Source organism: Rhamphochromis longiceps, linkage group LG8 (assembly GCF_057381845.1).
Source record: "Rhamphochromis longiceps isolate RC_006_pf linkage group LG8, R_longiceps_female_GT1.1, whole genome shotgun sequence".
Taxonomy (NCBI): domain Eukaryota; kingdom Metazoa; phylum Chordata; class Actinopteri; order Cichliformes; family Cichlidae; genus Rhamphochromis; species Rhamphochromis longiceps.
The window spans coordinates 18253432-18264997 of NC_140564.1; the positions used below are offsets into that span (position 1 = coordinate 18253432).

General features: G+C 42.0%; 3 protein-coding genes across 3 annotated transcripts; 2 read left to right on the forward strand and 1 right to left on the reverse strand.

The window, feature by feature from the left end:
• Positions 1-2428: 2428 nt before the first annotated feature.
• On the reverse strand, positions 2429-6507 carry rexo4 (RNA exonuclease 4). Its single transcript, XM_085416233.1, has 8 exons — positions 6033-6507; positions 5587-5918; positions 5334-5498; positions 3897-4090; positions 3709-3797; positions 3545-3619; positions 3379-3453; positions 2429-2994 (listed from the first exon to the last, which is right to left on the reverse strand). The coding sequence occupies exons 1-8, from the start codon at positions 6240-6242 to the stop codon at positions 2851-2853; spliced, it is 1284 nt and encodes a 427-aa protein (XP_085272359.1). The 5' UTR covers positions 6243-6507; the 3' UTR covers positions 2429-2850.
• A 210-nt stretch (positions 6508-6717) lies between these two features.
• Positions 6718-8224, forward strand: pigp (phosphatidylinositol glycan anchor biosynthesis, class P). Its single transcript, XM_085415284.1, has 5 exons — positions 6718-6909; positions 6994-7078; positions 7167-7239; positions 7326-7444; positions 7820-8224. The coding sequence occupies exons 2-5, from the start codon at positions 6997-6999 to the stop codon at positions 7933-7935; spliced, it is 390 nt and encodes a 129-aa protein (XP_085271410.1). The 5' UTR covers positions 6718-6909; positions 6994-6996; the 3' UTR covers positions 7936-8224.
• Positions 8225-8784: 560 nt separating this feature from the next.
• On the forward strand, positions 8785-11555 carry LOC146663458 (putative nuclease HARBI1). Its single transcript, XM_085416278.1, has 2 exons — positions 8785-9585; positions 10978-11555. Exons 1-2 carry the CDS (start codon positions 8898-8900, stop codon positions 11406-11408), a joined length of 1119 nt encoding a protein of 372 aa, XP_085272404.1. The 5' UTR covers positions 8785-8897; the 3' UTR covers positions 11409-11555.
• Positions 11556-11566: the final 11 nt, after the last annotated feature.

Below are 11566 nucleotides of genomic sequence, written 5' to 3' on the forward strand. Positions count from 1 at the left end.
TACAGCATCATGTGCACGTCCACTAAGAGTCTTGCCTGACCTCATCTCTCAGCCTGTCAGTCAACCCTTATGTAAACCCACCCCCACCTTGAACCAATATGCCACATCTGCCACACACCTCACCACTGTGTGGCTGTCCCCATAAATGTAACCAACCAAAATACTAGCATGGCCCAAAGTCAAAGAGCTGCTAAGCTAAAACCTAATGTACCAACTATGTCCAATAACAACAAGACTATCAATCACTGCTCATCAAGGCACCATTTTCTGCTTTCAGTTCAAAGTGAAGCCTTGCTTTGTGGCCAGAACAGACGAGCAGGAAGTCAGCCACAGAAAGTAGCTGACACTGTTTCTTCATCAACCTGCATAAATACTGAATGCTCAACTTTGTCCATACTAAGAGTGAGCATTAGTCATCACAGACACTCGCAGTCAATCTCTGGGCGGCAGCATACCGCAGCTCATGCATAAGGAAGCAGGTAGCAGACCTGAGCATACATCGTGTGGACGAGACAAGATTTCCTGCATTGAGAAAGAAGCTGTGAAAATGCCCTCAATCTCATAGGTTCAACACAGTTTCTAGTAATCTATTTAGGAGTTATTGTTCCTACTGCAGAGGTGGATGTTGAGACCTTTACGTAGTTAAAAAATGAAAGAGGGCAGGACTAAACAGCCTATACAAAAATAAAACCTCCCGAAGCGATCTTAAGGCGTTTGATGCATTTTATGTTCGGTGGAAGGTGTACGAGGATATACAATTGCTTGTGGTAAGGGAACGAGACAGAACACACAAATCAAACAGAGCAGAGCTGCTGTTTGTATGCTGTGTGGGACCAAGCACCAGATGTCAACAACAGCCGCAGCAAAGTGCAGTAATTGGGAAGACTATAAGAAGCCTTTTAAAGAGTTATTAACTAGTGGCGCGTGAGCAACAGCAGTAATGCCTCCAGTCTCACGATGTGATTTATGAAATGAGTCAAAGCAGTCTTATTGTCATGGTGTTTCCTACACTGCTGTTAATATCGCCTCGAGCTGACTTGTTTCTATTGTTTATTGGGCAGTGTGTAATTATCTGCTTCATTCAAGATTTTTTAAGGGAAAAAAAGAACTATTGTACTACTGTAGCTTTAAACAGTGTACACTCAGACACATGCAATGCATGTGATTAGAGGTGGTTTGCTTTTCTGGACATAAATCTTGACCTTTCTTTATAATAATGTTTTGGACTTGGTTGCACAGAGGTGAAAAGTGCAATTGGGGATGCCCAGCACATCAGTGTTTTGTAGTAAACAGAAACACAATCTGTTGCATTTCTTTAACTTCAAATAAAGAAAAAGTATCTTGGTGTGGTTGTCTTTATTTCCTGTGTGTTTGTGATAACTTGTCTAGACTGGTGGCACTTTTGAATGTATCATTTATGCAAACTCTTCAATTGAAAAGGTGGAAAATCTGGAATCACATCACTGAATAGACAGTCCTCGCTTCTGTTAGCTATTATCTTGTCCTCAGAAGTTAATAGAAGCTATGTAACAGCCACCCCAGGAGAGAAATATTGATTAAAAGATAGGATAGTGCTAAACTTTATCAACACACCTTCAACAGTTACATTAAATCCAATGCAACTTGACGCCTCCCATAAAACCTGAGTAAAAGCGTACAGAGAGCGCTGCTTTTCATTTTTAAGGCTTTAGTATTTAGATAGTTGAAGCCCGGACATCCAGTAATGGATTTCTCCCTTTAAATTCAGCTGTTTGTTTGCTGTAGTATATACCTACATGTGACCACCGGGCAAGGCATGGTTACATAGTTTGAACTGTCAGCATATGGAAACTGCTGCTTTATTACATTACAACCAAAAAATATTTATATGCAGAAAACAAAAGTCATGCTACCATCTTGTGTCAACATATTAGGGCACACCAGCATCTGCTGTGCTACCTGAAGCCTTCGCACTACCTGTCAGAAACCCACAGAGAACCTAATTTAGAGCCTGGAGGCTGCAGACCGAGGGCACGTGCTTTCAATAAAGTACAGCGTAGAGCGCATCAGCTCCCGGGCTGCAAATCACGCTGACACACTGCTGGCAGGCAGGGGATTTCTTACTTTATCACCATGACATAGTAAAAAGAAAAATCAAAATAAGGCCTGCATGGGATTACGTAAGGAAATACTGGATTTGAGTAATAAATGATTTAAGCTGCACATTTGGTTGCACTCACAGCAAACGGTAACGTTTGTCCTCTTTAATGGCTTTTCTGATGTTTGTCAGAGAAATGGGAAATGAAGTCTCAGTAATCATGAACTAAATGTGAGGCAGCAATTCATGTCTTGACATCAGCTTGCATTAAATGTATTAAGTTTTTTAAAAAGAACTGAACCTCCTGTGGTTGTATTAGACTGTGACGACAAAAAAATATACATAGCAGAATTAAACGAATTACATCTTTTGTTTTATTTATACTTTAAAAACAGACATTTTTACAATCTTTGTATATAAAGACTCTGTTCTAATCCCTGCATGAGTCAGTCTGGCACACTGAGGAACAAAACTTCTTGATTTGCAACTCGATAAAGTCTTTCACAGCCTGCAACGATCTCCCCGAGCGACTTAGGCGGATGAAACCGGTCACTATCTGCGAAAGCATTTAACACGCTTTTTGTTGCGCCAGATCTCACAAAAGCTCAGGAAAGTCACGCTTTTATACAATCACAGGGTCAACATCCCTCACATTAAAATAAACAAAAATACACAGTTGTTTTTTCTTCTTAAAAGAATCCTTTGATCACTTCAGTCAGCTCTGCTCTGATCAGGAGATCATCTGTCCTCTTCTTGTTTTGAATTTGTAATCCTCAGTGATTCTTGTCTTTGGGAAGCTTGGCCTTTCTCTCGCTCCTCTTGTCCAAGAATTTGTTTTTCCTACTCACTTTAATCTCTGCCTCCCACTGCTTTTTCACCATTGTGTACAGCCTCATGGTGGCCTGTGCGTCTTGGACCTGGAGAAAGCAACAGGCAAAGATCAGCCCAAGTGTTACTAACATTGTTGGGCAATAACACACTGGTTGTTTCTACATGCTGCAGTACTGCTGGGTCGGTGATTTTAGTCCACTGTTGGATGATGACATCATGAGATTAACAATAAAGTTTTCTAGATATAGAATAAATGTTAATGTCATGAATATAAAGTGACACGATGCTTTTGTAAGATGCTACAAGTGCTAAAATGCTGCAAATTGACCATTTGGGTAAGTGGTTGCTAACGAGAATATTACTATTATATACACTTATCTTCTGGCCTTGAGGGGTCAAAGATATACCCGTGTGCCAATTTTCGGTCACTCAACCCTGATGATTTAAAAGGAGTTTATCGAATGACTTACAGATGAATGTTCACCCTCTTGGACCTTCACATCGAGGATTTTTCTACAAAGGAGTTTGAGCGAGGGTCGACCGCTCTAAAACAAAAGAAAAATGCCTCATTATCAGTTATAATTCATTCACACATTCACTGCGGAAACTGTTGAGACATTGGTGACTGCATCATACCTTTACGATCGTCTTAAAGGGTTTATATTTCTGAGTATCTCTGATTTTCTTTTTCGGATGATCCAAGAGCAGAATCTGAAACGGCAGATAGTTTGTGGCTGCTCATAATCAGACTAAAAAACAATATTGCATTTGTTCCATTTCAGATATCACATTCATGCTACCTTTAGATCATTGTGTATGGCGTGTCCAACCACTACTCTCCCTTCCAGGATGTTAGCAACCTCCCTCTGTACAATCTGTACATCCGCTCCTGCAGAGAGACAAACGTGGCTTAAAAAACATCAGAAACAAAACATAAGGAACAAAGAGACTTTAAGTTGTTCTTTGCAACTCATTTCATTTCTCTCACCATCTTTGATGTCCTCTGGTCGGATGCCGCTGACAGCTGTCCTGTAGTCTGTTACCTTCTCTGTGGGCTTCACATATTTGTCATAGATGCACTTCCCAAACTGGTTCACAATTGACACACGTGCCAAGATGCTGTCCTCTCCGTCAGGACCAACTCCCACCATCTCACAGTCAATGGCCACAGCCTTAGTGAGGCTTAAGGTGAATGACAAAGTGACAAGAAAGGAGAGACATTACAATCATCATCTTCTGTGTCAATGTAAACCCCTCAATGTACACCGAACGCAGTGGTTGCTTCGCTCGCTGACATGATTTTACACTTGCATCTTTAACCCTTGCTCGACACTTCAGGCTACAAAAATTGAGAGGTGCATCCATCAGGAGTCACAGGTTTTTCCACAGCATTTATCTGTATTATCAGTGACTTTCTACAGCAATGTAGTGAACTCTGAAGCGGTATTGACAGGTTGTGTCACCACAAAGTACAGTGAAGGATTTGAATTGTATAAATTCCATTCAATAATTTATCCATCTCCATATCCTGCAGAAAACATTCAGCAACCATGTTTACTTCATACTCTGTCAGGTCAATTCACTAAAACATGCAATGACAAAAGTATTTATCACAGACTATATGTAATATTTGACTCCTTGAAGGAAAGCTCCATGAAGCTCTCCACTGAGGGGGGAAAAATAGTCTCCATCTCCTTTGGGTCATTCCATCTCATCAATTTCATCAAATTAAAAAAATAAAAATCCCACCTGATCATCATATCTAATGGAGAAAAAATATATATTCCTGTGGAACGATACACTGTTCATCAGAAATGCCAGGTTTCTGCTGTCATTAGATCTTTCAGAATATATGGTGGGGGGAGTGTGTTTGACATTTTTCAGGGGTTCTGTGAATATGGGCTCTCAGGAGTGTCGCTCAACTTCATACAGAACGAGTCCCTGAAATAATTGGATATCTGATCTTTGACAGCAGATCCAGAGAACTGGAGAAGGTGTGTGTGTGTGTGTGTGTGTGTGTGTGTGGGGGGGGGGGGGGGGGGGGGGGGGGATTGACAATTTACTTTGAGCTTCTTATACACGAGGCACATAATGTTGTCGACCCAGTTGAGCGGTTTCAGAGATATTAAAGTCTGACTTTTGGGAAAAACACATTTTGTGTGACATTATGTGCCAAATTCACATTGTTAATATTACATCCACAGTTAATCACAGCCAGCTAATCCCACCCCAGCAGCAACATTACTCTGAAATACTTGTATTGAGATAAGTAATGACATTAGAGACTTGATATTTTTTATGATCGCTGTTAAGGCATTCATCTTTCCCCGGGAATATTTTCAGGCACTTTTCTAAAATGGCATCAAAGCTGCCCGCTGTATTCTGAGTGTGTTTCCCACTGTACACTGAATGCACAGCGACTTACCCTTCAAAAGCATTCTCCTTAACCAGGCTCTTCTCTGTGTCATTAGCCGAGGCACCATCCGTACCCTTGGCCTTGCCCTGCTTCTTCCTCATGATCTCGGCTGCTTCTGCTCCCATTGTCGCCTCAATGTCATCCGGGTCCACGTCATCAAACCAAAGGTCCTCTCTGCAACAGCAGAGAATGAGATGGGATTATCAGACATATTTATTCTTGCTGAATAAATGAGTCAGCGTCAGTGCTAATATATACATACTCTGTTGGCTTCGTCTCCTCGGATTCAAGCTTCTTCTTCTTAGCTGCCTGTAGGCTGTTTGGCTTCCCGCTATCCCGCTCTCTTTTTGGAGCAATAGCATGTTTAGTCTTCGAGACATTCGACACCTTTGAGTTGACCCCAGTCTTACCGGAGACAAAACTCTTAGGAACAGTTTTGTGATCTGATTTTTTCTCAGTGTCTCTCTGGCTTGGTGCAGCATTGTTCTTAGAAATTATTTTAGAAGTATTTTCTTGGACATTCTTTGGCGAGAAGCCGTTCTGATGTCTTGGTGCTGCCGGCTGCTTCTTCTCTGACTGACTGGCCTTCAACAGCTGAAGGGAGTAAAATAGGAGAGAAAAACCTGTGGGTAGTATTAAACACAGGCACACAAAAACCAAAGTGTGTGACAGGACATGCATGGAGCTCAAACTATTGCACTCACTAACCTCTTGAAGTGCTTTCCAGTTGGCAGAGAACTGCTGGGAGTCTTTTGGAGGAGCAGTTTGTGGAGCTGTAGGCTTTTCTTGCTCCTTGTTTGCAGGAGCTGAGTAAAACCAATGCCTCTCGTTCTTTTTTAATATGCCGTTTTTCTTATTAGTTTTCCGCTTAGATGCTTGAGCGGGAAAGTGTTTTTTCTGTTTCTCCACCTTAGACATGATCACCTATCTCATGTATCCTCACCTCCTTATATTTTTCTTGGTGAGGTGTGTGAAGCCACGCTGGCTTGTCAGATGTCCGTTGAGTTGCCAAACAACTTCAGACAGTAAGAAATGCCTCCCCCAGACTAAGCTCACCTTTCGTCCAGCACACAAGCAAAACTGAAGCACGTCCCTGAACTGTACATAAAATCGCTTACTCGTAAAACTTCACTCACTCCGAAGCCATGCCGTAGAGTGTTTTCCCACGATGTGCAACAGTGAAATGTGTCCGTCACAAACATGACGTCGTGCTGTAGCGCAAGTGCGTCACGTCAGTAAGATATGAAAAAAAATCTCCGACCGTGCTTTTGTTTTACAATTATATACATGTGAAATTTTATATAATTAACGTAAAAAGTCATGTATTGACGCTTGTTTTGTGGGCGATTCAAAGGCGGAACTAATGTTTTAGAAAGGGTTTCGCATCGTTCTGAGGAAAAATGACGGACCGTGGCGGAAGGCTTCATGGCACTAATGTAAAAAAACACAGTGGGTTTTGATAGACGTATTAAACCCATGTTGTATTACTCTGGATAATCATCAGGCATATAATTAACGTGGTAATTAATGTTAAGCATCTGAGTAAAGTTAGCGTTTAAAGGAGCAAAGAAAAACGTATTTCCAGGTATGTAACTTCTTTTTGGGGCCTGAATGTATTATTGCTGTCTCGTTGCTCTCCCACACGTTTCTGTCTGTGTTTTGGTTGTAGATCATGTTGGAAAACTCGCCATCTCCTCTGCCTGAGAGGGCCATTTATGGGTTTGTTCTCTTTCTCGGATCACAGTTTGGCTTCTGTAAGTGAAATATCGCGTCCTCCAATCCAAAACACAAAAAGGTGTTCAAGCAATGCATGTCTGTAATACTCACTGCGTCTCTCCACAGTTCTGTATTGCTTATGGGCTTTCGTGCCAGAGGATTGGCTTAATTCAATAGGGCTCACTTACTGGCCTCAAAAGTAAGTAGAACTGCTCTGAAATAAATGGATCACTGGGGAAGCACCTGCACAGTTTCATGACAGTGTCAAATGTGTGTTCTGTGTAGGTACTGGGCTCTTGCGATGCCAATCTACCTGCTGGTCGCAATAACAGTCTGTTTCATTCTGTTATTTGGTGTGAACATGAGCAACACGGCACCGCTGGACTCTGTGGACAACATCACAGGTGAGGATGCTGCACTGTTCAGACTCTGACTGCTTAGGTCTGATTAGGTTAACTAACATTTAGAGTGAGAAGATGAAGGAATCTAAAATTGTACTGCGTGAGAATATACATGTAAACAAGCTGAAAATAAAATGCACTTCAGTATATTACACTGATTGGCCATTTTATTAGGTGCTTTCTTATAACAAGTGGTTATCTGAGTTACTGTTGCCTTCCTGTCAGCTTGAAGCAATCTGGCCATTCTCCTCCTGTTGTGTGGGGAAAATCCCAGTAGATTACCAGCTTCTGAAATATTCGGACCAACCTGTCTGCCACCAACAACCATGCCCCATTTTCAGAATTTCCTGATTGTTAAATGTCCTTTTTCTGTCACAGATGTGTATGCACAAGGCCAGAGCACCGAGTCCTGCCGTAACGGAGGAATATCCCGATTGAAGGATGTGTCGATTAGTGAAGTCAACAAAATGTTCTATTTATCACCCAGTATGTAACAAGCACAGTCTGATACTGCTGTGGACAGAGCAGAAGTAAAGCTGCAGGGGTTTTATTTTGGTGTTACTGTTTGTCTTTTTTTATGAAATGTTTTGTGCCTTATTTATAAGAAGATATATTCTGTTGACTTTTTTGTTGTTTAAGCGTCTTTATAATGGTTAAATGTGAATACACTGGTCACAATAAGATGCATATTGAATGAAAACAAAAGTAAATGGCTGTACTGTCTATGTTAAAATACAGAATGTTTATATTTATTATTCTGTGCAATAAACATATCCTAAATAATCATATTTTTTATGTTAATTCTTTTATTTTTAAGTCCACTGCTAGAAGAAATGAACATCTTATTTTGTTCTTGTACTTTAATGCCTGTCAGAAATGTGTGTCTAAATTAAAAGTGGCTCCAGATAATTATTTATGCCCAATCTGCATCTGAATCATTACTAAAGCTGCAAATGAACATCTGCACTTGATTATCCCAGAGAATAAGAGGCAGTTTTTAGCATTTTATCCCACAATAAATTTTTGGTTTTTGGTCACCAGCCACTTTATTAGGTACACTTGTTTAACTGTATGTTAACACAACTTGTTTACACATTATGAGCTGCAGTCTTTTTCAAATATTTTTTATTGCTGTCCACTAGGTGGCGATAACGGATCGCTTTAGCCTAAACGTTAAACAAACACCAGGCAACCAGGAGATTTGTTGTTGCGCTTTAATCAACGTGCATAACCGGAACAAGATTACGAAATTGGGCGAGTGTCCGCATAATCCTGCAATATGTAACAACACAGAGAGCGCTGTCGACACAGGGACACAAGTGAACAGCAGAGGGCAGCAGCACGCCGCCCAGCGTCCAGTCTGCCAAGCCAAAGGAGAAGAAGACGTTGTTTGGGAACGATTTCGGGCACTCCGTGGGGGATCTTTGCTTGTTTAAATACTTCGGAGTAAAGACTAATGGCTTTCGCCGTGCCTGTGTGGCTTGCGGTCCAGGAGGAGCTCCTGGCACAAAACGAGGCAGAATGCGGAGCTTCGAGCTGTTTTGACACTTTCGACGATGAAGCTCTTTTTCAGTTGTTCCACCTGAGCAGACCCTGCATCCTGTTCATCGCAGACGCCGTCCGCATCCGCATGAAGGACGCCGCCCCCAAGAAATCTCAGCTGCTCGTGGACGAGATGGTCATGGTGGCGCTCAATTATTACGCACATGGGGTCTCCACCACTGCCGTGCTGCAGAAAGCCGGACTGAGGCAGACGGACTGCCCCACGACTGTGGTCGGTACAATCTCGGGAGTCATAGCAGGGATGTCCGATGTATTCATCTCTTTCCCGCTAACCCTGGACGCCAGAACTAATGTCGCCTTAAAGATAGAGAAATTCTGCGAAATCCCAAACGTGCTGGGCGTCTTGGCTCCTGCGCACTTCAAGATCAGAGCATCTCCATATGAAAAGGACGCTTTCAGGTCTTTTATCAATGCCCTTGGTTACACATCGGTTGTAAGCCAGATCATATGCGACTGCGACGGCAACATACTGAGTGTTGAAAAGTGCTGTGTTGGTGGCACGTTTGAGCAAGAGATGTGGGACTCCTCCTTTAAAGGAAGGGAAATGCAAGAGGACCTGCTCAGCCCGTTCTGGTTGATTGGTAAGAGCAGTGATGACCTCTTGTGCAAATGTTTATTTAGAAATGTAAACTGGAGTGAAAGCACAGTGAGGTATCAAGTCAAGCATAAAAACCTACAAAACTATCATCTGTTTGCGTCTGACGATGACTGGTTGCCTAGCAACAAGAAGACGCCCAGGAAGACCCCACCCCATCATCTAAACTACCCGAAATTCTGCACCTCCCCTACTTGGGTCACCCAGCAATAACCCTTCCAGAAAGGTGTAAAGATCCCTTGATTAAGTAAAGGTGTATGAGGGATGCAAAGATACAGATATAAGTTAAGGCAATGAATGCAAGGCAGTTATTCCCAGAAAGAACAAACCTGCTCTTTAGTGTTTCTATTCCCTGAAAAAGGCTAAATTGACAGTTGGCAAAAGTATTAACTTCTTGGCAAACAGTTGATTTCGCTGGAATATTTCATTCTATTTACATAAAACACAAATAAAATAGTGTTTTAACTTCTTACACATAAACTTACTGGGCATGTTATTAATGCATTATTACGTTATTATTCATGACCTAGATTCAACAGGGTGCTGGAAAATTTCGTCAGAGATTTTGGTCAAGGTTTCTTGATTCATATCAGATTGCTGCAGATTTGTCAGCTGCACATCCATAACGGGAATCTCCCTGATCACCACATCCCATTCTTCTGTCGTCCAGTTTCGATGAGCCAGTGCAAACTGTGGCCTCAGTTTCCTGTTTTTAGCTGACGACTGTCGCACCCATTGTGGTCTTCTGCTGTAGTAGCCCATTGGCTTCAGGTGTTTTCACAGATGACCTTCTGCATACCTCAATCGTGGTTACTTTTGCCTTCCTAGCAGATCAAAGCAGTCTGGCCATTTTTCTCTGACCTCTAACATTATAAGCTGTTTGCTGCCAGGGAACTGCTGCTCACTGGATATTTTCTTTTTCCTACCATTATATGTAAACTCCAGCGCTTGTGTGAGGAAATCCCAGCAGACAGTTGTGAAATACTTAGACCAGCATATCTAGCATTAACATCTCACGTTCAAAGTTCTTTCTTCCCCACTGTGATTCTCACTTTGAGTTGTGGAGGCCATTTCAGTACAGGGAGCTCATTTTCATGCTCAAGAAACCAGTTTTACATGAATTGAGCTTTGTGACATGGCGACTATCTTGTCTAAAGGAGTCACTAGAAGATGGGTACACTGTGGTCATAAAGGGAGAACATAGTCAGCATCAATATTTAGATCTGGGCTCTGGCATTTAGAAGATTCTCAGTTTGTAATCAGGGATCAAAGTATTCCGAGAATGGCTCTCAATAGAGTGGCACCTGTGTGGTCCACATTGTTCAGAGATGCTCTCCTGCTCTGATATTCACTGCATTTTCTTTTGTTTCATTTGAAGGTGGGAAAGGCTACTACTTAAGCAAGCACGTCTTGACTCCTGTATCACTGCCCGCGAACAACAACGAGATCCGCTTCAATGAGGCCCACGCAAAGATCCTCGATGTCATGCAGACGACACTGGATTCCATGAAAAGGCGTTTCAAGTGTCTGATGCAACTTGGTTTTGCACAAGAAGGCTCACTTAACAAACAGTCTAACATTATCAAAGCATGCAGTGTGCTGCACAACATCGCTAAAAAGTTCTCTGTCCCTCCCCCACCTGACGCTGGTAAAGCTGAGCCGCTATATCCTGGCAAGCAGCAGTCAGGGCCAGTAGAGATCAAACAGGAGGCCCTCAAAGCCAGACAGGAAGTTATTGATAGTAAATTCTCTGCTGTGTCCAGCAGTCAGGACCCCTCAGGTAGCAACGTCACAGAAGAAGATGCATAAAGGGTTGTTTCTGGTCTATGAAAGAGGATCAATGACACACTGACACCAAAACTCAGCTTTTATATTTCTGTGAATGTGAAATATTATATTTCTTGCAATTATTCCTTTGTTTTGTACTTATTTTAATAAATTCATTTTTTAAACATTTTCAAGTCATC